This window comes from Podarcis gaigeae (genome assembly GCF_964106915.1).
Source record: "Podarcis gaigeae genome assembly, chromosome: 3".
NCBI lineage: Eukaryota > Metazoa > Chordata > Lepidosauria > Squamata > Lacertidae > Podarcis > Podarcis gaigeae.
The window spans coordinates 932,630-959,822 of NC_139680.1; the positions used below are offsets into that span (position 1 = coordinate 932,630).

The window sequence follows — 27,193 nt, forward strand, 5'->3', positions numbered from 1 at the left end:
TTATTCCAAACGATTCCAATTATAGGAAAGACCAGCAGTATTGACAAGTGGCAAAAAGAAATTTCTAGATTTTTGTGGAAGGGTAAAAGACCAAGGGGCTGGACGAATCCCTAGCTGGAATTAAGATTGCCGGAAGAAATATCAACAACCTCAGATATGCAGATGACACAACCTTGATGGCAGAAGGTGAGGAGGAATTAAAGAACCTTTTAATGAGGGTAAAAGAGGAGAGCGCAAAATATGGTCTGAAGCTCAACATAAAAAAAACCAAGATCATGGCCACTGGTCCCATCACCTCCTGGCAAATAGAAGGGGAAGAAATGGAGGCGGTGAGAGATTTTACTTTCTTGGGCTCCATGATCACTGCAGATGGTGACAGCAGCCACGAAATTAAAAGACGCCTGCTTCTTGGGAGAAGGGCAATGACAGGCCTAGACAGCATCCTGAGAAGTAGAGACATCACCTTGCCAACAAAGGTTCGTATAGTTAAAGCTATGGTTTTCCCAGTAGTGATGTATGGAAGTGAGAGCTGGACCATAAAGAAGGCTGATCGCCGAAGAATTGATGCTTTTGAATTATGGTGCTGGAGGAGACTCTTGAGAGTCCCATGGACTGCAAGAAGATCAAACCTCTCCATTCTGAAGTAAATCAGCCCTGAATGCTCACTGGAAGGACAGATCATGAAGCTGAGGCTCCAGTACTTTGGCCACCTCATGAGAAGAGAAGACTCCCTGGAAAAGACCCTGATGTTGGGAAAGATGGAGGGCACAAGGAGAAGGGGGCAACAGAGGACGAGATGGTTGGATAGTGTTTTCGAGGTTACCAGCATGAGTTTGACCAAACTGCGGGAGGCAGTGGAGGACAGAGGTGCCTGGCGTTCTCTGGTCCATGGGGTCACGAAGTGTCGGACACGACTAAACGACTAAACAACAACAACAACAAAAGACCAACAGTAAAGCATAAAATATTAATAGATACTGTAAAAAGAGGTGGCTTCGGGTTACCGGATTTGAAGCTATATTACGAAGTCTCATGTCTTCTCTGGTTGAAAGATTGGTGTTTATTTAAAAAATTGGTATATTTTAGATCTAGAAGGTCATGACACCCGTTTTGGATGGGAAAATAAAGGCACACCAGAGTTTTTCAAATCATATAATAAGAAATGCTATATATAAGGTGTGGGGAAAATACAAAAGATATTTGGAACAGAAAACCCCAAGATGGAACTCTCCATTGGAAGCAATTGCTGTTAAAAACAACAACAACATCAAAGAGAACTGGATAATGTATAACACAATATTAAGGGAGGAGGAGGGTCAACTAATATTGATAAGTTATGAGAAAATAAAAGATCACTTTTCTAGGTGGCTAGATTACTCCCAGGTGAATGAAATGTTCAGACAGGATAAGCAGATAGGTTTTGAAAAGGAGCCTTCAAGATCTGAAAGAGAATTACTCAGTAGTAAAACTAAAATAATCACAGAAATGTATAGACTTATTTTAGACTACGAAGTAATGGATGAGGAGGTTAAGGCTTCAATGATAAAGTGGGCCTAAGAAGTGGGCCGTCAAATTATGCTAAAAGATTGGGAAAATTTATGGAAGGTAAATTTGAAATTTACAGCCAGCTATCACGAAGAGTCGGACACGACTAAACGACTAAACAACAACATAATATTAGAGAGAACCTGATGAAAATGGCTCATAGGTGGTACCTCACTCTTTCCACATTATCAAGAATGTATAAAAATTTGGCGAATGCTTGTTGGAGATGTGGAGCAAATAATGGTGACATGATCCACATGTGGTGGACGTGTGAAAAGATTAAGATTTTGGAGGGGGGAAATATACGATGAATTAAAAAAGATGATGGGGATAACTTTTACTAAAAAAACCAGAGGCATTTCTATTAAGTATTTTAGATAAAGAGATCCCAAAAAATCTAAAAGAGATATTCTTGTATGCAACTGCAGCGGTTCGTATACTTGTGGCCAAGGGATGGAAAGATCCCGAGGCTCCAAAAATAACAGATTGGCAAATCAAATTACAGGAATTGGTGGAGACAGGTCAACTGACTAGTAAACTCAGAGGAAACTCTAAGCAAAAATTTGCGGAAAAATGGGATGGTTATAGAAGATATGTTCAAAAATACAATAATAGTTTTGACTCCGTGCTAGCATTCGAGTGATAAAGGAACTAAAAGGAGGTGGACAACAATTAAGGATTTATTATGTTTTCAGAATGTATTAGAAAAATTATATAGAAAGGTTTATTGCTTTGTGTACATTCAAATGTAAGATAAAATATATGCAAAGGGACTTGACAGGAAGTCAAAGTTGAAGAAAATATTTTGGAAGATAAAGGGGGGGGAAATATTTACTTTCATTATTATCATTTTGTGTGCGGGTGTGGGTTGGGTGTCTGCACATATGTGTGTTGCTGTATGCAATGTTTGGGAGGAAATAAGACGGTAAATAACAAATAACAAACTAAATATCAATGTATGTAATTTTATTTCTTAATTTTATTTAGTGGTGGTATGGCTGTATTGTTTTTTGTAACATAAAATCATTTAATAAAAATTGTATTAAAAAAGAAAGAAAGATTGGCTTATCCAACCTTTGGTAGAAGTATGCAATTTGATTCTAGGAGGGGGCAAAGCATCTGAAACCTGGAAGGAAGCTTATATTACTCTGATTCCTAAACAAGATCAAGATAGAGCCAATGTCAAGAATTACAGACCAATCTCCCTACTTAATGTGGATTATAATTTTTTTGCAAATATACTGGCTAACAGGCTAAAGAAGGTTCTGTCTGAACATAATCATAAAGATCAGGCAGGTTTCCTGCCTGGAAGACACATGAAAGATAATCAGGAATGTTGTAGATATTTTGGAAAAGCTGGAAGCAAGAAAGAACTGTAAAACAATGTTAATGTTTACTGATGCTGGGAAACCTTTGACAATGTATCTTGGAGTTTTATTTTCACAATTTAGAAAGTATGGGGGTTGGTCAAGATTTTTTAAATGGTATTAATGCGATCTATCATGAACAAAAAGCTAAAATTATTGTAAATAATGTGGTCTCGGAGGAAATTAGAATCGAGAAGGGAACCAGGCAAGGGTGCCCACTTTCCCCTCTGTTGTTCATTTCTAAGTATGATAAGAAAAGATGATCAAATTGTGGGCACAAGACATTGGTCATGACATTATGTTTGCAGATTGGGAACAGTTATGGACCACCGGTATAAAATTTACTGCATGTAATGCCTTAAGAGAAAATATTATGAAAATGATTTACAGGTGGTACATGACCCCAACCAAGCTCGCAAAAATCTATCATTTGCCCAATAATAAATGTTGGAAATGTAATGAGACTGAAGGAACCTTTTATCACCTTTGGTGGACCTGCCCGAAGATTAAAGCCTTCTGGGAAATGATCTATAATGAAATTAAGAAGGTACTTAAATGTACTTTTCATAAGAAACCAGAGGCATTTCTCCTGGGCATGGTCGGCCAATCGGTGTCAAAGAAGGATAGGACGTTTTTTATGTATGCCACCACAGCAGCAAGGATCCTTTTAGCAAAGTATTGGAAGACACAAGAACTACCCACACTGGAAGAATGGCAGACAAAGGTGATTGATTACATGGGACTGGCGGAGATGACTGGCAGAATCCGTGACCAAGAAAAAGAGACGGTGGAAGAAGATTGGAAGAAATTTAAAGTATATCTTAAAAATTGTTGTAAAATTGATGAGTGCTAAAAATGTCAAGGGAAAGGAAGATATAGAATTACAGCTGTAATTGACTAAGTATGAGAAGAAGCTTAAAAAGAAAATAAGTAATTAATTGGTGTGAAGAGTTGCTGAAGAAATTTTAAAACAGGGATGCAGAAAAGGGGAGGTAAGGGGAAGTCCGAGAAGCAAGGTTTATGAAAAAGAGCTTTTGAAATTATACATGTTTATATGTTTTTGTTTGTTTATGTGTGTGTTGTTTTGTTTTTAATTTGTGTTGGAAAACTAATAAAAATTATTAAGAAAAGATGATCAAATTAAAGGTATTACAGTAGGATCCAAACAATATAAATTTAAAGCCTTTGCTGATGATCCAGACACCAGTGCAGAAAAGCACTGGAGCTGATACAGGAATTCGGACAGGTAGCAGGATTTAAGTTAAATAAGAGCAAAACCAAAATATTAGAGAAAAATCTGGATAATGATGAAAGAAAGTTATTACAAGAAAAGACTGGCCTAGATTTTGTGAAAAAAGTTAAGTATCTGGGAGTGAATTTGTCCAGGAAAAATCTGAATTTATACAAAGATAGCTATGAGAAACTATGGAATGAAATTAAGAGAGATCTAGAGATATGGTCAAATTTAAAATTGTCACTAATGGGCCGGATTTCAGTGGTTAAGATGAATGTATTGCCAAAGACGTTATTTCTGTTTCAAGCCCTCACAATTATAGATAATGTGAAATATTTTAAAGAATGGCAGAAAGCTTTATCTAGATTCATCTGGCAGGGGGAAAAACCCAGAATTAAATATAAATTACTAACAGATTCTAAAGAAAGAGGGGGATTTTCCCTGCCAGATTTGAAAATCTATTTTGAAGCAGCTGCACTTTGCTGGATTAAGGAATAGATACAATTAGAAGATACCGATGTTTTAGATTTGGAGGGATTTGACAATGTGTTTGGATGGCATGCATATTTATGGTATGATAAAGTAAAGCCCATAATGCTTTTAAAAACCATGTAATTAGGAAATCTCTGTACAATGTATGGATAAAATATAAAGATCTCTTAGAAAGGAAGACACCCAGATGGCTTTCGCCAATGGAGGTGAAGGCCCAGAAAAAGTTAAAAATGGATATCAAGTGGTTGAGATATTCAAACTTGTTATTAGAGGACAAAGAAGGTTATAAATTAAAACCATTTGATTAAAGATAAGTTAAATTGGTTACATTATCACCAGATTAATGAATTGTACAAATTAGATAAGAAAAATGGTTTTGCTGCAGAAAAATCTAAGTTGGAAACGGAGTTGTTGGACTCTAAAGTTAAAAATTTGTCTAAAATGTATAACTTATTCTTGGAATGGCATACAAAGGATGAACAAGTTAGGTCAGTGATGATAGACTGGGCAAGAGATGTGGGACATAATATAATGTTTGAAGACTGGGAAAGATTGTGGAAAGGGGTCAAAGTCACTGCATGTACAGTGTTAAAGGAAAATATAATGAAAATGATGTATAGATGGTATTTGACTCCTGTAAAATTAGCAAAGATATACCACAACAGTGATAATCTATGTTGTAAATGTAAAGAAAAAGAGGGTACCTTCTATCATATGTGGTGGACCTGCCCCAAGGTGAAAGGCTTCTGGGAGATGATTTATAACAAATTGAAAATAATGTTGAAATATACATTTATTAAGAAACCAGAGGCCTTTCTTTTTGGAATAACAGGTTTGGAATTGCCCCAAAAAGATGTTAAATTATTTTTGTATGCCACAAGAATTGCAGCAAGAATTTTGTTAGTGAAGAACTATAAAACACAAGAAGTACAAACAGTAGAAGATTGGCAGATGAAGATGATGGATTTTTCGGAGCTAGCCGACCTGACTGGAAGAGTCCGTGACCAGAAGAAGGAGGACTACGAGGAATGGGTGACGAAATTTAAAGACTATTTAGTTAAATATGTTAAGTTAACTTAATTGGAAAAGCTTGCAAATATCAGATAGGCTTAGGACTTAAATATGTAATGTGATGAATTAATATGTTTAATGCCAAATTTGAAAGAAAGTAAGATGTTAAGTGATTAAGTTAATCCTATAAGAATATTGGTTTTGGAAAACTGCTAAAATGATATACACTGAAATTCAAGCAGAGGGATATGAGGAAGTCACTTAACAATGTTACTAAGATTGGTTTAAATACACCCGAGATTTATGTTTGTTTGTTTGTTTGTTTGTTTAAAAAACTTTTTGGAAAATTAATAAAATCTTTTTTTCTTTCTTCCAAAACATGACACAATTAAACTTTTGTGTCCCTTGACTATGAAACGGCATACAGTTTACTAGGGGCACTTGAAGCAGGAGAGGAGCATGAAATTCTGGATGGAGACTTGAAAGAAGCTTATCATGGTGCATCACAGAATCACACCAGCTGAGGGCTATTGGATCAAGCACCCCAGTCGAAAGAATCCAGTCCCTAGGCAGGTATAGCAAGTGATACCAGTATTTTCCTCCCTACATCACTAGAGTATAAAACAAAAACAGATTATCCTGAACTTAAGGTGGTTCTCATTCATTTTAGTTGCCTAACTTTATCTAAAAGTGAAGTGTATTCCAAAGCTCCGTTTGAGACAAGACAAGACAAGACACACATTTTTTGCAGAGTGGAAAGTACTGGCAGGACTTGCCGTTAACTCAGACGCCTTAAAATAACAAATCTTGGGTCACAGACTTCATGGTCTGGAGGGAGGGTGGAAACTGAGAAGGGATCAGAGAAGAAAGAAAGACAGATGAAGCCCTGCCCACAAAGCCTGCGATGAGAAGTTGCCCTTTACACCAAAGACAGACAGACAAAGGCATTCAGTCACCTCTTTTTCAGGGTGCCATGAACAGACACCTCAAACATCCCTGCCTCCCAGTTCCAAGGATTAGTTGCAGCAACATTTACCTCTCCTTTTCCATCATGATCTGCACTGGGCTTAGCTGGTTGCTTTTACTGCCAGTTCCCAGCTGCCCATAAGTGTTTGCTCCCCAGGCGTAGAGCAAGCCCTCATCTGTTAACACCATTGTGTGTGCATAGCCACAGGCAACCTGCAAGAAAGAAAATGGAAATCAATGCTAGCATCACTCTAAGATGGCCAAGAAGAATGAGAAATCACTGCTGGACACTTAAGTATCAGTTGCACAACCTGGGTTAGTTTTAAATGCCAAGGGAGTCTGTACACAGGTTATGAAATGCGGAGGGGGGTGTCCTACGGTTCTCCAGATACTGTTGGACTGCAACTCCTGTTATTTCTGACTACTGACTGAGGGTGGGGGTGGAGAGAGCCCAACAAACATCACGAGAACTGTAGTTCCCTGGCCCAGGTATGAAAAGGTTTCACTGATTATTGATGGTTTGGTAAAATACTTGCAGAACAACTGAGAAATAACCCAAGTCATCTTGTCTCCAAAAGATCACCAGTAAAATGTTGACACTTCCTAAACACAATCTCAGGTCTGGAAGAGGCAGCTGCGTCTTGGTTATTCCCTTTTCCTGCCCTTGGCAAAAACTGCCAACTGAAGGCTGCCCCAGCTGCAGTGAAGATGGCAGCCATCTACAGGCTCATAGTTACCAGGCCTCTTCAACACCAACTGTTTGCAGGCTAGGCTTTGGTTATAAGCACTAAACAGAAGCTCACAATAAACCAGGGGACAATTAAGCAACACAACTTGCACTATTTTGTACTCACCTGCATTACACAGAGACCTTGTAGCGCAGCCACTCGGCATGGGGTTAGCTGGTTGCCATTGTTTCCCAGACCTAGTTGACCATTGCCATTGTAACCCCAGCCATATACCTTCATGAAGGAGGAAGAACAGTTAATCTGGATGCACTCCAGGGAAAGAGGTGGCCAGTGCAGTGTGCTGGTGAGAGCGTTAGACTATGATCTGGTAGACCAGGGTTCAAAGCCCCACTCAGTCGCGAAGCTCAGTGGGAAACCCTGGGCCAGTCTCTCCCTCTAGCCTACCTCTTAGGGTTGGTGTGAGGGTAAAATGGCGAGGAGGGAGAAACACGGAACTCCTTGAAGGTGGGATATAAATGTAACAATAAAAATGAATTTAAAATAGCTCTAGTTCAGGGAAAGATGCTGAGAAAGGCAGGCTGAAAATGCACCTAATCCTAATCTACATACACTTCAGCTATCTGTTGCCGACTCATTTTTCTTTTGTGCATATGAACACTGCATATTGACTCCTAAATTATAAAATGAAGGGTTTTATGACTTTTAGTTTAATCTGCCTGTAGAGTTACTTGGTTACTCTGCCCTTCCCCTAAATGTTACAGGACAGTTCTGGATGTACTGGATTCATAGCGTAAGTAAAAAAGTTCAACTTTCCAGCGTTTAAGAGCAAGGAAGCAGCAATGTCAACACTATTTATAGCTCAAGTTTCCCCGTTTCCTGAGGATAAACTTCCTCTGACTTAAGCCTTGAATAATTGTTTACTAACTGCATCATTATCAAATGAGTCACAAATCCTACTTTTCCCTTTAACCACAAGATTTGCTTCCTCAGGTGATCCAGTATCACCTTCAGAAATGAATTTTAGATGATGAAGTGAACATACAGGTGCCAGAACAAGTCCTAATGGCAATGAACAGCCAGCAGGTGTCTAGTTTAAAGCCACTGCAGCTCATCAGCTTCACAAAAGTTTATGGGGCATCTTCTATTAGCCCTTTGTTCTGCACTTTAGCATTTTCTTACGCAGAAGCAGAGCCATGTGTGCAATGACCTTGGAATGCTTACCTCACCATTGTCCACTACAGCTATGGAAGAGGTTTGGCCACAGGCAACGCCGACCACCACCTTCGTCTGCAGACAGTTGGAAACCTTGCGGGGAGTGGGCTGGTTTGCCGTGGAGCCTGACCCAACTTGCCCACAGTTGTTATAGCCCCAGGCATACACCTTGCCACAAGGAAAGAAGATGAAAAGACATCATGGGCACACACTCCAAACTTCCTTCAGAACAAAAATAATGCCTGAACAGCTTTGAGTTGATTGTCTCCTTTTACCTTTTTAAAAAAAATTACCCTAGAACTCTTCCAATTTTAACTCCACTGCTGCAGATATGCAGGTGACACATCAAAAGCCTTGCCAAACAGCAGACACTGCCCTGTGTCCACAGGTAGTCCGTTCCTTCTGCAAACATGCATCGTGATGCGAAGTTACATCATGTAACTTTACATCATGTAACATCATGTTACATCTTAATCTTATCTGTTAAGGTAAGATTTCAGTCCAAAATATTTCACTAGGAAAACATAATACAATGATTGATAGCAACATCAGATTCACATTTCTCTGAGGGCTTCCCAAAATTTAAGACAGTTTAGAGATTTTTGAAATATTAAGTGGGATATCAATGCTTTTAAATAAATAAATACAGGAACACATTTGCATAACAGTGGGTTCTCAAAAGCAAAAGTTTAGCAAGTAATAATATACATATATAAAAGACTTACATCTCCATCAGATGATAGTGCTATAGAATGATGGGAGCCACAAGCTACTTCAATTACTTTCTTAATTAGCAAATTGGTACAGATTTGAATGGGTGTAACACCTTGATTGGTGGTCCCATTTCCAAGTTGACTGTATCCATTATGTCCCCAGGCATAAACTTCACCATCTATGAAAGGCACAAAAGCACAAATGTCCATAATTTATTTATCTAACCCTAGAAGATGATTCCCAATTCCAAACAACACCAAACAAAAGTGGGTCAGAAAAAATATAAGAGACTGCATCCAGAGCCACAGCTCCACTCATGCAACAGACTTCCACGCCCACAATGCAACTTCCTCTTCTGCCCCCTCCAGACCACCATGTGGCCTCAAAATCTGCTCCAAAGCAGAATTTGGAGGCATGTAGGGGAGAGCATAAGAAGTGGATGTCCTATTTTACAAGCAGAATTCTGCTTGTACAGTGTGGAAAATAGCCCTAAGTCTTAAGATAAGTACCTGAATTAGAACCCAATCGTTCTGAAAGGTTTGAGGGAATGGGGTGTGCACACACATGGAGTGAGACACTTAAGCCTTCTTTAGATTTTATTTTTCCTAGGAAGCGCTGCAGCATCTACATAACTTTACTCCTCCCTGGTCTGGTGAATGCTGCTGCACAAAGGAAAACACTGACAATTGCAGCCACAGGCTCCACTTTAGCACAAGCTGCACACATGCATCAAAGGAAGATGTCAAAAGACTACTCTCATTCTTAGGGTTGACGATGGAGACTACATTGCGTGAAGGCAGGAAAAGATCCATGGGGGTTGCAATCCAACAACGTCATGAGAGCCACCAGTTCGCACCCTTGGCGAGAGGGAAGTGCCTAATAAAATTCTGCAGCCCAACCTTACCACAAATATTTAAGCTGGGCAAATAGTTTTAAAACCATGTCCACATCACATTGGAAGCAACATAGTAAAGTAATTTAGTGTCTTGCCCAACAAAAATCTCAGAAACCTCATCAGGAGGGCTTTAAACTGACTAATGTGGGGGAGGGAGAGAGTGCTCCTGAAGGGATCAATTGATGAAGATGATCAATTCATCTTCATCAATTGATGAAGATGATCAATTCATCTTCATCAATTGATGAAGATGATCATCCAAATGTCATAGACCAAATGGAGCAAGCAGCACGCAGACCTAGTGGTGGGAGGAAAAAATCCTTAAATAAGAGACACGGGGGAATGATTAATGGACTTCAATGTCTGTACACTAATGCGCAAAGCATGGGAAATAAACAAGATGAGCTTGAGCTCTTGGTACAGCAAACTAAATATGACATAATAGGCATCACTGAAACCTGGTGGGATAAGTCCCACGATTGTAATGTAATAATGGAGGGATACAATCTATTTCAGAGAAACAGACCAGACAAGAAAGGAGGAGGAGTGGCGTTATATGTCAGGGATGTGTATACCTGTGAAGAGATCCAAGATTTAGAACCTCAAAGCCAAAGTGAGAGCATTTGGGTCAAAATTAAGGGAGAGAAGAATAACAGGGACCTCATTGTGGGAGTTTACTATAGATCCCCAAGCCAAACGGAGGACATAGATGATGCCTTCCTGGAACAGATGGCCAAGCATGCAAAAGGAAGGGAGATAGTAGTAATGGGGGACTTCAGTTACCCGGATATTTGTTGGATGTCAAACTCAGCCAAGAGCATAAGGTCAAACAGATTCCTCACTGGCCTTGCAGACAACTTCATTGTCCAGAAAGTGGGAATTTGCCCTAAAACCTGCTCAGACCACAATGCAGTTTTTGTGGAACTGAAAATGTCCTTACAGGGTTCCTTCAGATGGAGAATGAATGATGATTTGTTGAGAAGTACCCAAATTGTAAATAAAGCCCAAAAAGCCCTAAAGGATTATTTCGAAATTAATATGAATCAGGGAACGGAAACAAGGGTTATTTGGGAACACCCCAGAGGACAGGATCACACTTCAAAACGACCTTGACAGATTAGAGAACTGGGTCAAAACAAACAAGATGAATTTTAACAGGGAGAAATGTAAAGTATTGCACTTGGGCAAAAAAAATGAGAGGCACAAATACAAGATGGGTGACACCTGGCTTGAGAGCAGTACATGTGAAAAGGATCTAGGAGTCTTGGTTGACCACAAACTTGACATGAGCCAACAGTGTGACGCAGCAGCTAAAAAAGCCAATGCAATTCTGGGCTGCATCAATAGGAGTATAGCATCTAGATCAAGGGAAGTAATAGTGCCACTGTATTCTGCTCTGGTCAGACCTCACCTGGAGTACTGTGTCCAGTTCTGGGCACCACAGTTCAAGAAGGACACTGACAAACTGGAACGTGTCCAGAGGAGGGCAACCAAAATGGTCAAAGGCCTGGAAACGATGCCTTATGAGGAACGGCTAAGGGAGCTGGGCATGTTTAGCCTGGAGAAGAGGAGGTTAAGGGGTGATATGATAGCCATGTTCAAATATATAAAAGGATGTCACATAGAGGAGGGAGAAAGGTTGTTTTCTGCTGCTCCAGAGAAGCGGACACGGAGCAATGGATCCAAACTACAGGAAAGAAGATTCCACCTAAACTTTAGGAAGAACTTCCTGACAGTAAGAGCTGTTCGACAGTGGAATTTGCTGCCAAGGAGTGTGGTGGAGTCTCCTTCTTTGGAGGTCTCTAAGCAGAGGCTTGACAACCATATGTCAGGAGTGCTCTGATGGTGTTTCCTGCTTGGCAGGGGGTTGGACTCGATGGCTCTTGTGGTCTCTTCCAACTCTATGATTCTATGATTCTAAAGTAATCAACTTTCATGGCCAAAGAGAAGGAACAATATACACTTTCACTCATTCATCCAATTACAGCTATTCCATGAATGGGTTTACTTAAAATCAGATGAGAAGAGAAGATATCCATTCTTTGACATGGGAGACTAGATTGGAAAGAGTATCAATATATGTGTGTAGGAGTTGAGGGGAAGATGCAGCCACACAGGGAGGTTAAGCTGGAACAACCTGTTGTTGGAATGGACTTGCCAACAGCACAAGGCCACAACCACATTTTCTTGGAATCCATTTCTAACGGCCTTTGCTTAAATTTAGGGAGCATGCAATTAGTATTGCTCAAGAGCAAAACTACCTTCTGTACTAAGTATTACATGTGGTCCACTTCCATAACTGAGGCTGCGAATCCTCTTTCCGCATAAAGTTTCAAGTTTCTTTGGTACAATGGTACTCTGGTTATCTCCAGTTCCCAAACAATTACTACAGTTTAATCCAAATACAAATACCTGGAAAGAGAGACCAATAACACTATATTTTAATGCTTTTATTTATAGCAACAGTCATCAAGATGAAAGTGAATCAGGGTAAATATACAATTTATAAGATTTAATAGGATTCTTACTATATCCATTTCAGCTATAGTGTCTTTATAACGATAGCATGGTTTTGCAATGAACTCTAAATGGCCAAAATCTGGCAAACTCAACACAGTATAAAACAAACAAACAAAAATTCCTTCCAGTAGCACCTTAAAGACCAACTAAGTTAGTTCTTGGTATGAGCTTTCGTGGGTTCTTAAACAACTCCTAACCCACAATAATACTACAACCAGACCTAACACGGACACTGGCACCAGAGCCTGCAATAAACCCAGATGCCAACTTTGCTGCCACATACACCCGGACAACACCATTACTGGCCCTAACAACATCACACATACCAACTCGGGACTACTTAATTGCTCATCGTCTAACATTGTGTATGCCATCAAATGCCAACAGTGTCCTTCAGCTCTCTATATTGGACAAACAGGCCAGACCTTACGCCAAAGAATAAAGGGACATAAATCGGACATCAGGAATCACAAGACAGAGAAACCAGGAGGAGAACACTTCAATCTCCCAGGACATTCTATACAAGATCTCAAAGTAGCTGTTTTACTACAAAGGAATTTCAGAAATAGACTGGAAAGAGAAGCTGCTGAATTGCAACTTATCACCAAACTTAAAACCATGGAGACACCTGGTCTGAACAAAGACCTTGGATTCTTATCTCATTATACATGACAAAGCCATTTTTCACCTTCTCACCCCTTGCTTTTTCCTGTAAGACCTATTGCAGTCATTAAGAGTCATCAACAGGCTCATCACAGCTATCTGTCAATCACCCATTCCCACCACCCTTCTGAGTAATACCCCTCCCCACCTTCTCACTATATAGAAGGGTCTGGAAACTTCTGTTTCAGTGTATCTGAAGAAGTGTGCATGCACACGAAAGCTCATACCAAGAACTAACTTAGTTGGTCTTTAAGGTGCTACTGGAAGGAATTTTTTTGTTTGTTTGTTTTGACTATGGCAGACCAACACGGCTACCTACCTGTAACTCAACACAGTATGCTATGGATAAGAAATGCTGGAGCTATGATTATTTTATGAAATTGGATTTCTTTTATAATATGGAAGGAACACTCTGATTTTAAACATCCAAGGTCAAAACACATTTTGGTTGGAATTATACCCATGAAAGCCACTGTATAATTTACTTAACTATCACCTGTATGTTCAATTTTCTTTCTTTGAAATTACTCCACATATACAGCGTTTGTACATAGAAATGTTTTATTTTTCTTATTCTTACATGTTTATAACATTGATATAGGAAGCCATGAATCTTTACCAACCTTTGGAGAACTGGGACAAAACTAACAAAGTCAGTTTCAATAGGGACAAATGTAAGGTTCTAAGAATGAACATTTGCAAATCACTTGCGTTGTTTTTGGCTTATGCACCAGATATACAAACTTTTTTTTAAGTTAAGCCATTTAAGCCTAGACAACCCAATATTTACCTCATCACTGTGGGTGATGTATATCGCTTCATTGGCAGATGTTCCAAACACACATGCTTTTCGGATGGTTGATATTTCTTGTGGCGAAAGCAAAGTAAATATTGGCCACTTTCCAACATCCATCATGACTTCACAGTTCTTTATACCAGACATATAATTATGCTGGCATTTTGCCTCCAATTAAAACAAAATCATGGAGTCACCTGGAAGAGAAGAAAGGATAGAAAGACTGGATTTTCAGATATGGAAAACCTATTTCTATATTGTGGTGCAGACACAGAGATGTCTAACTCTGGGTTACACAGATTTACACATGTGTGTAGTACAGCTGCAGGGATGTATTCCTAGGCAGCCCTGCAAATAATCAGAGGTAGCAGTCGCACATCTCCTGATGCACTTAACCCACCAGCCCATTCCCAAAGCAGAGAGGGAGTTACTATCCCATGCAGACCGTCCATACTCTTCGCCTTCCCATATCTAAAGGGAGTTGCCAGAGTTGCAGCTGCCATTTCATTTTGAACAAAAACATCAGCTAAGCCTGTGCGGGCAGCCTTCACAACATTGCTATAGAGACTTGCTAAATCTGGTGCTGAACAGAACATGAAAAGGCTTGAGAAATGGCATTCCACTGTTGCAAAGCAGCAGCACAAACATCAAAAGCGAGCTTTGTTGCCATTGCTCAGATGACATCTCTGAAATGACCCAACAATGCTAGCATACAAACCAGGTCAAAACAAGAAATCCTGCAAGTTTAGTGGTATTGAAAGTTAAACAGAGACAGCCATGTTTACATGAAACAAAAGGTAGACTGTCAAGCATGTTTCAAACCTAAAGCTTTAACTCTCTGTAATACCAGGAGTGACAAAAGTTGTTTCCATATCTCAGTATTTTTTTTTTAAATCTTACCTTGTTGATACAGAAGGAGCTGAGCTGATAAAACCAGTGTGCAGCACAAACCTTTGAGATAATGTCACATGAAGAATGTTCTGTACACTCTGTGATTCCCTGCAAGGGCTGCTGGGAATTGCAACATATGAAAGACACTAAAATTCAGGAAACATGTAGCCAACACATCTGTGTTGCTCCAGACACTAGGCTAGAAACATGTGGACCAAGGCAAGTGATGATGTAACAAAAAAGGAGGCTAACTGGAAAAGACCACCTGCATGTGGCAAAGAGGCATCCTCAGCCTCCCAAACCCAGGCTCTATCCACTGGCCCCAAATGGGCCTCGGTTTATTTCAGGGATGAGGAATGTCAAGCGCAGAGACCAAATGCAGCACTCCAGACCTCTCTATTTGGCCCTTAGGATTCTCTCCAGACCACACCCCTTTCACAGCCACATCCTTTGCTCAAAGAGGGTAATAAGTAGGGCCCGTGTTTTTGCCAGGCTTTGAATTCTGCTCATGCTTTTTGTTCCCCTACACCAGGGGTGTCCAAACATTTTTCAAAGAGGGCCAGATTTGATGAAGTGAACACGCAAGAGGGCCAAACAAAATTGTTGAGCTTTTTATTTTTAGGATTGAAGTTGACCCCAAAGTTGTTGAGCTGCTTTTAGGGTTGAAAATTCAGGTAGGTAGCTGTGTTGGTCTGACACAGTCGAAATATATTTTAAAAAATAAAAAATTGTCTAGTAGCACCTTAGAGACCAACTAAGTTTGTTCTTGGTATAAGCTTTTGTGTGCATGCACACAAAGAGATGGGTGATTTACCATAACCATTGAATCTATCACCCATCTCCTACTACCCGCCTGAGAAAAACCCCACCCCACCCTCCCACTATATATAAGGGTCTGGTCACTTCTGTTTCAGTGTATCTGAAGAAGTGTTTTTTATTTTTTTATATATTTAGGATTACAGTTGTTGAATTTTTTTACAATTTTACCCCAAAGTTTTTTTTAAGGATTTTACCCCAGGACATATACTGTCACGGGGGCCAGATTAAATCAACAGGTGGGCCAGATTAGGCCCCGGAAACAGGCTTTGGACATGCCCGCCCTACACTGAGGGATGTCCAAGTGTGTGGGGTATCTGAGTACCCTACTGTATAAAGGAAAATGTCACACTTGTGGTTCTGACCACTTTTCCTCTGCCCCCCCCCCACTCCCGGCATAAAAAAGTTTTGACATAAAAAAACTCAGAGCATGACATTTCCCCAGGAAATCAAAGCATTTGTTTGCACAAAACATGAAGTGATTGAAGCATCTCACTAGACTCAAAGGATGGGGCTCAACACTATTCCTCCTCAGAGTAGAACCATGGACATGACCCACTTAGGTTCATTCATTTCCATGGGGTTACCCTGAACAGGACATTGCTGAATGCAAACCATGGTGTTGGAAAGTATGGTAGTCCAAGTCCCATAGTCTGACAGCCCTTTTGCTCAGGGCAGGATGCCACTACACAGGCAAACCTCTAGGGAAGCAGAGCCCACTGTCTCCCACTGCTGTCTGCTCTGCTAGCCTGCAGTTGCCACCTACTGGCTCTGGATTTGCCTTCTAGAGCAGATTTTCAGATATTTAAAAAGCATTATCATCATGTCCCCCTTAATCTTCTCCTCCCCAAGCTAAACACAACCACAGCCCCAGTCCCCATCAGACACTACTGGTTTGGGGTTCCATTTTAAATCAGAATATGTTACATCGTTTGAACCATTAAGGAAGATATAGAGTGCTAATTACACACTGCAAAACAGATAATAATAATAATAATAATAATAATAATAATAATAATAATATCTTTATTTATTTGAGTACATTCCTGTCTTAGCTGCCCATCTAAAAATGTGACATTTCTAATTTCTTTCAGACATAGCTTAAGGATAAATAAAATATATTTTGGTTCTTTTAACAAGTTTAAATGATTGCTTTAGGAGAGAAAAGGGGTTCACAAATGGACATACGGGAGAGAAATGGTTGCCATGTCACTTGAACATATGGACGTATCCTGCAAGAGCTTGAATAGTGAAACTGTCAAGTTAGGCCAGCACTGCGTTTATCATTTGTACGCATCTGTAACTTCTATCACCAGCCCCCAAACGCTCCTGCCTGTTAACTTGGCTGAAACCCAAAGCGCCCCTTCTGACTTCCAGTCTTTTATGCGGCAGCACCTGACGGGACGGGCTCCGCTCTGCAGAGAAGGGCGCTCCTTCGGCCTTGACTGCGGAAGGGGCTGGCCAGGCCCGGGGGAGGCCGGGGCGCCACCAAGAGCCGCGTCTGGCCCGCGCCCCCCTCAGAAAGCGACGCCTGCAGCTCGGAAGCCTCGTCCGCGTCCCTACCTGCAGCCTCGTCCGGCGAGGCGACGGCGAGGCCCGGCCTGGGGATCTCCGGAGAGGCGCGCCTTCGCTCCCGCCCCGAGGACGCCGGGCAGGCGGCGGAGGAGACGGGCCGGCGCAAGGACCCGCGCGGCCAGGCGCCGCTCCGCGAGAGAGCTCCGTCCGCTCCCTGTCCGCGCCTGCTCCGTGGGGCCACAGCCAATCAAAGGCGCGGGAGAGGCGGCCTCCCGACGCCCCGAGGATCGCCGTAGAGCTAGTAAGCGGGGAAAGCGGGAGGGACGCGCTCCCGGCCCTGCCTTCCCTCGGAGGAGCGGAGCTCCAAGCACTGCTCTCTTGAGGGAAGCAACAAGCACAATTACCAACTGGCCACACGCGGTTCATTGTGTTTTGGCAGCTCACACCAGGGCAGAAAGGCTGCTTGCGTGGGCACCCTTGGCCCCCCTCTTTCTGCGAGCCGCATCTTGAGACCCCTTCCAACTCTACCATTCTGATTCTATATACCCTGCTGATGTTTTAAAGCAGGTGCTTCTGCCTTCACAATTGCCAAATACTTGTTTACAGGGTTTGTTTGTTTTTAGGTTTCTGCGTCAGAGGCCTAAAGTGTTGCAGGTAAATATACTTCTAAGTAAACATGGTTGCAAGTTGAGCTACAAGCCCTATTCATTTCACCTGAGAATCTGTCATGTGGATCTAGTGGAACCACCTGATTAGATCAGTTTCACAACCCAGAGAGGAAACACAATTCTACTGTAACAGAAGGGAAATGCAGATTACGAAACAGTGTCTGTAACACAGGGCTTAACGACTGCAGTGTTCATTCTACACATCTGTATTTGGAAGTAACCACTGCTGTTTTCATTGAAACCCACTAGTTAAATAGTGTGTACACTGAGTAACCCTCATTCCAGGAAACAATTAGGGCTAAGTGATGATAGTTCAAGGGAAAGGACATGCAAAGCATGAGATGGCTGTGAAACCAGAAATAAATGAGAGTCAATAGAAAGGAGTGGTTATCCACCATCCCTAGGGATAACTTCTCCTGCTGTGCCTCACTTGCACATTTTCCTATTCACAGCTGCCAAGAGATTGTGCAGCTATTCCGTTCTTTTTTCCTTAATGGATTTTCTGTGGCAAGATAAAAAGATAAGAACACACACAAGAGATCACAATTTGCTTACTATGTTCGTTGCACTGCCGTACAATTGTGTGAAGGAGGCAAGATGATGGTACATTTAAAGCTTTGTCTGGAAGCACCCCAAGAAAGACAGAAGAAGCCTAGCAAAAACACAGGACAATTTGACAATGCGCTATAAAAAGTGAATGAACAAAGCAAGACAATTCCACATTAAACATCCTGTTTATTATTGCACACTGCTTTGATACTTATGTGAAAAGTGGGATGTAAACCTTTTAATGAATATACAAAAATAGTGAGGAAGCATCATCTGACTAGCAATAGCACTCCAGAGTATCAGCATCTCTCTGTCACTTTCTTACCTGACTCCTAACTGGAGATGGTCTATCACTGAGCATTGGGATCATTTTATCAGTATTTTATTTAATGTATCTTATTTAATCTACGCTGGGATTCAGGGGGGCTTACATTTCAAAAATGTCATTACAAAATACAAGTAATGTTATTAGCTTAATAATTGTTGCAAACGTAATGTTGGGGGGCTTGCTGTGCAGGAAACCTCTACCCCGTATCTGACTTCAACAGCTTATCTGGGCTCCATTTCAGCCACCAGAACTGTGAAATTTACCAGATTGGTTGAGAAGCAGTTTCAGTCTAGTCAGATACGGTGGCTACATATATATCCCCTTATTTCCACCCCCAGTGGCTTCTGATAGTCTTTTACCCCTGTTCCAGGTGTATATGTCATGCTGTTACACTAGTGTTGGATTACTGCATATGTGGAACACTGCAAGTATATTCCCTGAGATTAGTTTCCTATCACATACAGAATAGGACAACACTCAGAACTGTACTATATCTTTTTTAAAAAAGCATTACCGCCATTGTCATTTTACAATCAAATTGAGGCTTGATTAATTTGACAATGACCACAAATTGCTATGCGACACCGTATTTTTCCTTCAAACAGAAGACTCTTTAACAGAACAAAGATATCAGACAAAAGTTATGACACCTTTTTGTACATGAATATCAATGTGCTAAATACAAAGCTTCTTAATTAGATGCATATTCAAAATAAAGAATTATTATATATTATGTTGACCATTGTAAATACTGTTTTATTTTTGGTAATGCTTTAAGAAGTCAGTTCAGGTTACTAGAGGACATATTGTCATTTGAAAATGGTCAGAGAAAAGTAAGCCTACAAATCCACTTAAAGCACATCACTGTTTTCAAAATAAGGTCTTACAGGTTTGTAGTATTTGATAGCAGCTTTTTATTGGTTATAAAACCTAAGCCCATATACAAAATTAGGAACACATTTAGATGCCTCTTTTGAAGTAACAATTTAATCTATTAACTGAGAGTTAAAAAAATAACACAATGCAATTTTAAACCACTTCTGAAAACTTAAAAGTGCAGCAGTATACTTTTGGCTTGCATACAAAGATCCTAATACATGGTATGACTGGAAGAAACTCTGCAAGTGGGGTAAGAGAGAAGGGATACCATTTCCTCCATCTGCAGCCTTCTGTGCCTCCTGTTCTGGAGGCCTCTTGACATTCTGATATCACTTATATCAGTAGATGGGAGGAAACTCTCAGCACAACTGCAAAAATCTCCCCCTCTTGCACAGCAGGATCTTTGGATTCAAGCGTTTGTTTCCTTTAACTTTAAAATGGTTGGATCCCAAACAAGGGCCGATAAGGTGACAGAATAATGAGAAAAATCTAAGTTACTGCTTTAAACAAGTTTTCCTATGTTCATCTCAGTCTTCACAGTAGTGAAAAATCATTTATCTCATTTTGTGTGTAGCATCTAAGACAGCGGACACAGGCATACTATAAAATGAGGGGCATTTTTTCACATCATCAACTGCATACCTGCTTTGAAATTCCAAAACCTATGACCAAATCTAATTCTGATTTTGAAATGTCTAGTTTTTAGCAAGCACAACACAATTCCAGTAAAATGTGTTAATATAGGACACAGTTACCAAATAAACTTAATGTCTGGGTAAAGAAAAAAGGCACAATGAACTTCAACTCAATTTTATGTGCACAAGAGTTGAAAAGTCTGAGCCACCTTAAAGAGAAATTGATTTTAAAATTTATAAAACCTATAAATAGAGGCCAAACCACTGTATTAAAACACAGTATCTAGCAAGTAAAAATCTTGCAGTTTAAAACACATACTTGTATCATTTTAAGATACAATACAACTCACTCTTTAAAGTGGCTCCACCTTGGCAGATAGATTTAATGAATGAACACCTGCAATGTTTTGCTAATCAGTGGAAAAACAGCTGATCAACAAAGCTTGTGATGGCATCTGTCCTTATCTTCGTCACAGTAAATACAACCCACATCCAATAACTACATTAGTTTTACGTTTTCAGTATCCCTTCACATCAAGGCATTGGGGAAAGTACATCCAGTGAACAACAGCAACAATACCAGTTTGTGTGACAGGTTACAAAGTTTAAATTTCATCTTTACCCACAGCAATCCCAGATCCTCTGAAAAGCCAGGCTGGACATTACCCCAATATTAATGATCTCCCATGTTACCAGCTTATGCAAATTTATTCATGGTCAGCTGCATGTTATGCTTCTTCTGAATAGTAGCAGCTTCCACAAAGCCTCACACAACTAATACATATCTTAACTATATGAATAGGTTTAGAGACTAATTTTTCTATTATTTTTCCAATACTCCAAGAATGAAGCTTTTATGATGCTCCTAAAATAGTTGCTAGTTTGTTGCCAACCACATCATCATAAGCACTGGTAAGTAAAAAAATAGTTTAAGACTAAATTACAGTAAACATGAAAGCTCCACAGTTTAAACCAATATAAATCAACATTATTCAGTTATAAATTTAAAACAAAAATAATGCATTGACTACTAAAAGATGAAAGCAAGATTCTTGCTAACCAATGCTCATTTGGGGTAGCTTTGTTTCTTTAATATGGAATTCTTGCTTTCAACTTAAAACGAAGTTCAAGTCCGTAACAGATTGTAGCTCAGGTAAAATACCATGCACAGCATTTTCGTTATTTCCAAAACAGCAGGAACACACAGGCTGAAGAGTGGTCAAGTACAGCTTGCTGTTCTCAAAAATTAGGTATACTGGTCATGTTTTACTAGTCCAAATGCAAACTTCATTCTTCAAACCCAATCTTCTAAGGCAGTAATGAACACAATTACTGATATATGTAGTCTGTTTTTACACTAATCAATTACCAAGTTCTTTTAAAATTTCAGTTTCACCAATGAAAATAATTTGACTTGCGTTTTCTTTGTTTATTCTTCCACATTAAATATATGAAAATATGTTTGTAGAGGACAACAGTAGAGGCTTAAAAAATAAACAGGGCCTCTTGGAAGTCTTCCAAAATGTAAGCATCATACTAAAGAGTCTTGATCCACAGTGCACTATTTTAGAAAGAAAGCTACTCTTCTGTGGAAAGCCAATGAGCCGCCACCACCACAAAGGATATTCTTAAAACTGCAGACTGCAGTTGTCAGCTTGTGGCACCAGGGGCAAAAAAAAAGGCAAAAACAAGAGAGAAAAGGTAGCACGGGTTGTTAAAAAACAACAACTCTGAACAGTTTATGAGATCATGCATATGCATTTATGGTCCGTGTGAGAGTTACTTTTGGCAACGGCGAAGTGACGGAGATACAACTTGCTTTAGAAGCATCAGACAAAGAGGCATATGCTTGGAGTCCTTTTTTCAATGACAACCATCAGGTGGTACATTTTACAGGTGTGGAATAGAAAAGCTGCATTGTATGGAACTTAAAAATTAAATTCTTTTGTTTGAAGATTGGCCGTTGGATCAAAATTGTAAGTACCTCCTTGTGTTGCCTCAGGAATGAGGCTGGGATCTTCATCAATCTACAAAAGCAAAGAAAGTGCATACCATGGGATTTCATTGTTCACCTTATAAATAGCCCCCACTCACAGACAACATATTCCGCCCAACAGTACAAGAGCAGTACAAGAGCACACCATGCATACAGAAGGTTTGGACATGTTACAAAAGTTGAGACATTTTGAAATCTGCTGCTCTTATGAGCAATCTCCTGGGGCATTGAGCTGGTGGCAATCCCTCGGAACTCTATTTGAATGCCAATAATTACACTGGGCTGGCTTGCTCCTGACAATGACTTGGTGATGGACCTAACACACTACCTAGACCCTGCAGCTCACCTCAAATAGTAACTTAACTGTTATTAATACTGCATGAAGATAGCTACTAATTCCTCAAATAAATACATCAAGTGATGTCCTGAAACCAACTTGAAACCAACTTGAGGCTTTGAGAAAGCTAGAGTATCATTTTTGTTTGCAAGTAATGCATATCTTAGGAACCTCAGCAGAAGCTGCTGCATCCTGTTTTAACAAGCCAGCACGTTTCTGTTTTGCTGGTAATATGAAGTACTGCACAGATGTAACACTGGCTGGAATAGAACACTGAATGGAAACTGTGCCTCCGGTGTACAGGGAAAAAGTGGTTTTTCAGAGCATTTTACATTGGCCCACACCAATATTTCTGCAGAGTACTCAAAGCAGCCACTTACTGCTGTTACATTTTAGAAGTCAGAGGTACTTACTTCATCACCAGAGAAATACTGATCTATTATTTCAAATGCTAGCTTATAAATGTCTTCATTCTCATGTTGTTGCAGTGCTTCAATTTTCTCCAAGCCTGGTCAAAGAGAAGCAAGAAAAATGACAAGTTTAATAAATTAAGAAATTGCAAGCTGTAACCCAATTAAGTCTGTCTGCCACTGGAATGAAGACAGCTGGTGGCATGGAATCACAGGAATGTAGAGTTGGAAGAGACCATGAGGGTCATCTAGTTCAGGGGTCAGCAAAGTTTTTTGTGGCTTGGGCCGGTTCACGGTCCCGCAGATGCCATGGTGGGCCGGAGTGTGTGTGTGTGTGTGCGCGCGCGCAAACGCTATTTCTGACGCTCCTTCTGGTGCGGAGGAGGCATGCGCAGCTTCCCATTGGCTGCAGGAAGTCACCTCTTAGCCTTCTCTTCTCTGAGCTAAATATGCCCAACTCCCCCAACTGAGTCCGATCCTCATAAGGCTTGGTTTCCAGACCCTTGGCCATCTTGGTCTAACTCCTCTGTGCACATTCCAGCTTGTCCACGTTGTTCTTAAACAGTGGTGCCCTGAACTGGACACAGGACTCCAGGTGGAATTGTAGGGTGGTACTATGACTTCCCTTGAGCTGGACAGCTAGGCATTCATGCCAGGCCAATATGCACATTCCCTTGCGCTTCAGAGAGAGCTTTCAATTCCTATGTGTGAGAAGTGTACCCTTTTCATTATGTCTAAGTGCAATTGTGCAGGAATGTCTGCAAGTACAAGATCTTTGCCTGGGTGATAGTGGATGTGCACATCCTAATTTTGTCCCTGCATTAACATGTGCCAAAGCCTTTTTGGGGTGCTCAACAATGGCTTCTGTACACGGGCACCATTTGTGCCCCCCCAAATCCGTAAAGGAGCCTCTTTAGAGGCTTCGGAACGGGGACAGGGTGCGGCGCAGTGCTGAGAGTGCTTCCTTTTTCTACGGAGTGATGCCACAAGCCATGATCGGAGAGCGCTGACTTTTTCCTTGGAAAGATCGGACCTTAAAACATCAACCCGTGAGTAAATTGGAACTTTAAAGAAAAATTTAAGGGAAGGCTTAAAAAGGAAGTCCACCCCCCCCCTTAGTAAACAATTTAAAGCAAAGGACCTGTTAGCTAAGGTCGAGAGAAATTTTTCTTTTTTTTAGTAAAAGATTTTAACTTCACGGTTCTGTCATTATAAGAAGATTTACTGGAGGATAAAAGATGAATTTTGGGAGCTGAAGTTTCACCCCACCCCCCGGACCCGGGAGCGTCCCGTGAGAAAGCCTGTTGATGAAATACTGAAGAGCTTGACAGCTGTCAAGTTAACTGTCAAGACGGAAAAAGAGAACTTTGTTTCTGTTGCTTCTGCTGGTTATATTTGTTATAATCTGTTGAAAATAAGGAAGGTCTGATACAAAATAACTTGACTTTTGGACTTGAGCTGAAAGGATTATTAAGGAACTAAAATCCCCCTAGAGGGGTTTAGTGACATTACAGGAATGGCTGGAGGAGGGAAAATCCAAGCTGAGTTGGACAGAGCATTTGTTCTCTTGGGAAAGTTACAAGGCCAATTCAATGTTTTGGCTATAAATGCTACAGCTCTAGTCTTGACAGTAAATAACATTGTTGAATCTGATAAAGATTTGATACATTTGATATTTATCAGATGTTGAATCTGATAAAGATTTGATACATTTGATAAAGATTTGATAACATTGTTGAATCTGATAAAGATTTGAAACAGGAAGCCCATTCAATTGAACAAATAGAGGAAACTGAAAGTTTTGACAATATGGAGCAGGGGACATATGTTGTTCCTGAAGAAAAAGAAGGAGGAATTGTAATTTTGCAGACGCTAAAGAAGAGCTACAATTTGAGGCCTGACATGATGACAAAAAAGGAAAATAAAAATCTGATGTGGAAAGCCTGGCCTGAACTGGAGACTGAAAAATGGAGAGATCACCTTATGTGGAGATCTGAAGACCTGAGGATTACAAATTTGCTTAAGGTGAAAGTTGGAACTTTGGGGGCATTTGGACTTGAAAGGAGTATGAAACAAGAGACGGAGTACCCCATAGGCTTTGTTTTTAAATATGGAGATCTGGCTGGAAGAAACATGGATCCTGTTGGGCCGGAGCCTCTTCGAGCTTTGGGGTTTAACATTAAGGACTATCAAAAAGACCGGCAGAGAGGAACTGAGAGAGACTTAAGAGCCTCGGACGTGAGATCTCCAGGCTAAATAGTATATAGAGATTGATGGACATTCGTTGGGGACTGAAACCGGGAAAAGGGTGGGTGGAGTTTGGGAATCCAAAGGGTATATAAATATAATTTGCTTTGTATTTATTTTGTTTTACTATTTGTATGGAAATTGGGAAAACCGTGGAAGGGAAATTTTGGTCGACTTTAGGAAAAAGGTTTAAGAATAAGTAATGAAGTATAAGTATTGATGTGTAAAATTGGATAAGTTAAAACTGGTTTTTAAATTAAATAAAAATAAGGTTTGCAAAAATAAATTGAGGAAATGGAAGAAAGAAGGAAAGTAAAATAACAGCATGTTAGAATAAATCACTAAGTTAAAGTGGAGAAATAAGTTAAGGACTTGCTGAGCTGATAACTTAAATTGGAATACAAGAAGGGGAGGTGTGAGGAGGTCTGAGAAACAAGTTAAAAGAAAATAAGTAATTGAAACTTTATGTGCTTTTAATTGTTTTTTTTTTTAGTTTTAAGTTTTGGATTTTTGGATTTTTTGTTATTTTATTTTTTTGTTTATTCTTGGTTTTGTTCTTATATGTCCCTTGAAAATGCCAATACATATTCATTTTTTTAAAAAAAAATGGCTTCTGTACAGTGGTTTCCAGTGGCTTATGGTCCAATTGGACGTGCACTGTCTGGCCAAACGTAAGTTGACGGAAGCATTCCATTCTGAACACTACAGCCAACAGTTCTTTTTCAATCTGTGCATATCCCATTTCAGTTTCTGATATTGCTCTACTGGCCAGTGCAACTGGCTGCAGTTTCTGTAGCAGGGCGGCTCCTAGCCCTGTCTCAGGTGCATTACACTGAAACCCAGCCAGATGGGTGAGGTATTATTATTATTATTATTATTATTATTATTATTATTATTATACTAATAGCTAACCTGAATGGTAATACTTTAGTTCAGGACTCCTGGGTATTGTGTCTGTAATCTTCTCAAATGTACTTCCTATAGAGCTAGTATCCAGAAATAACAATGCCCCACTGGTTCTCTCTATTCCACCAGGTTTCTGTTGCACCAACTTTATCAATGCTGTTCTCTTAAGACCAAACACACCCCAAACACACTCTGTTTGGAGGTGCATATCGCATTTTACCAAATCACATCTTACCTCCACATTCTTCTATAATTTCTGCTATTGTGCTTGCTTCATCACCAGCCATTATTAGAATGTTTTTCAGCCCATCCAGAACCACCTGAACCACTTGAGAATCTTTGACTGACAACAAATTACAGAATGGTGGGATCACATTCTGTTGCACAAGGTATTCAACCTAAACAGAAGAGATACTTATGATTAATTTCTTCCTTATAAATGGTTCCAAGTTTACTAATTTGACTACTTAAGACACATACCTGATCTTTTCTACCACTTATTGTTAAGTTGCTGATTGCCCAAGCAGCTTCCTTTTGTGTTCCAAAGTCTCCCTAAAGGATATAAAAGGTGATTTAAATTAGCAAAGTAATATATGTAGACATACAATCTTGCAACAAAAATATGAGAAACAGCCAGATTCAGCATTTGACTGACCTTAGCCAGCTGGTGAATGATCATAGGGATAAGTCCAGCATCTATTACAGCTTGAACTTGTTGCTGATTTCCTGCAGTGATATTGGAAAGGAACCAAACTGCTTCCTGAAATAAAACAAAACAAAACCCTGCATGTGAAGTTGTCTTAGACAGAGACATTTACCAATGCCTGCTAACTTGACATTTTTAACTGGAGATAGAAGGGATTGAACACAGAATCTTCAACATAAAAAACCCCCATGATTTATCAACATGCC

The 27,193-nt window shown here is 40.1% G+C and overlaps 2 protein-coding genes across 8 annotated transcripts in view; both read right to left on the reverse strand.

Annotated features, from left to right (window-relative positions):
* The window catches only part of RCBTB1 (RCC1 and BTB domain containing protein 1), a 39,103-nt gene extending 21,566 nt beyond the window's left edge, over positions 1-17,537 (reverse strand). For 2 of the 7 annotated variants that reach the window (XM_083730443.1, XM_083730440.1), the window contains exons 1-7: positions 17,375-17,537; positions 14,099-14,301; positions 12,387-12,537; positions 9,242-9,408; positions 8,526-8,684; positions 7,470-7,577; positions 6,686-6,828 (exon numbers count right to left, since the gene is read on the reverse strand). In XM_083730443.1, coding sequence (XP_083586569.1) covers positions 6,686-6,828; positions 7,470-7,577; positions 8,526-8,684; positions 9,242-9,408; positions 12,387-12,537; positions 14,099-14,251 — 881 coding nt within the window. In that variant the 5' untranslated portion in view covers positions 14,252-14,301; positions 17,375-17,537. Of the gene's footprint in view, positions 1-6,685; positions 6,829-7,469; positions 7,578-8,525; positions 8,685-9,241; positions 9,409-12,386; positions 12,538-14,098; positions 14,302-16,999 lie in introns of all 7 variants that reach the window. The other 5 variants (XR_014561927.1, XM_083730441.1, XM_083730442.1 and 2 more) reach the window with 5 other exon arrangements.
* A 2,224-nt stretch (positions 17,538-19,761) lies between these two features.
* The window catches only part of KPNA3 (karyopherin subunit alpha 3), a 41,601-nt gene continuing 34,169 nt past the window's right edge, over positions 19,762-27,193 (reverse strand). Inside the window, exons 13-17 of the mRNA XM_083730459.1 lie at positions 26,937-27,041; positions 26,762-26,833; positions 26,517-26,679; positions 23,132-23,226; positions 19,762-22,412 (exon numbers count right to left, since the gene is read on the reverse strand). Of these exons, the coding sequence (XP_083586585.1) occupies positions 22,314-22,412; positions 23,132-23,226; positions 26,517-26,679; positions 26,762-26,833; positions 26,937-27,041 (534 nt within the window). The 3' untranslated portion in view covers positions 19,762-22,313. The remainder of the gene's footprint in view (positions 22,413-23,131; positions 23,227-26,516; positions 26,680-26,761; positions 26,834-26,936; positions 27,042-27,193) is intronic.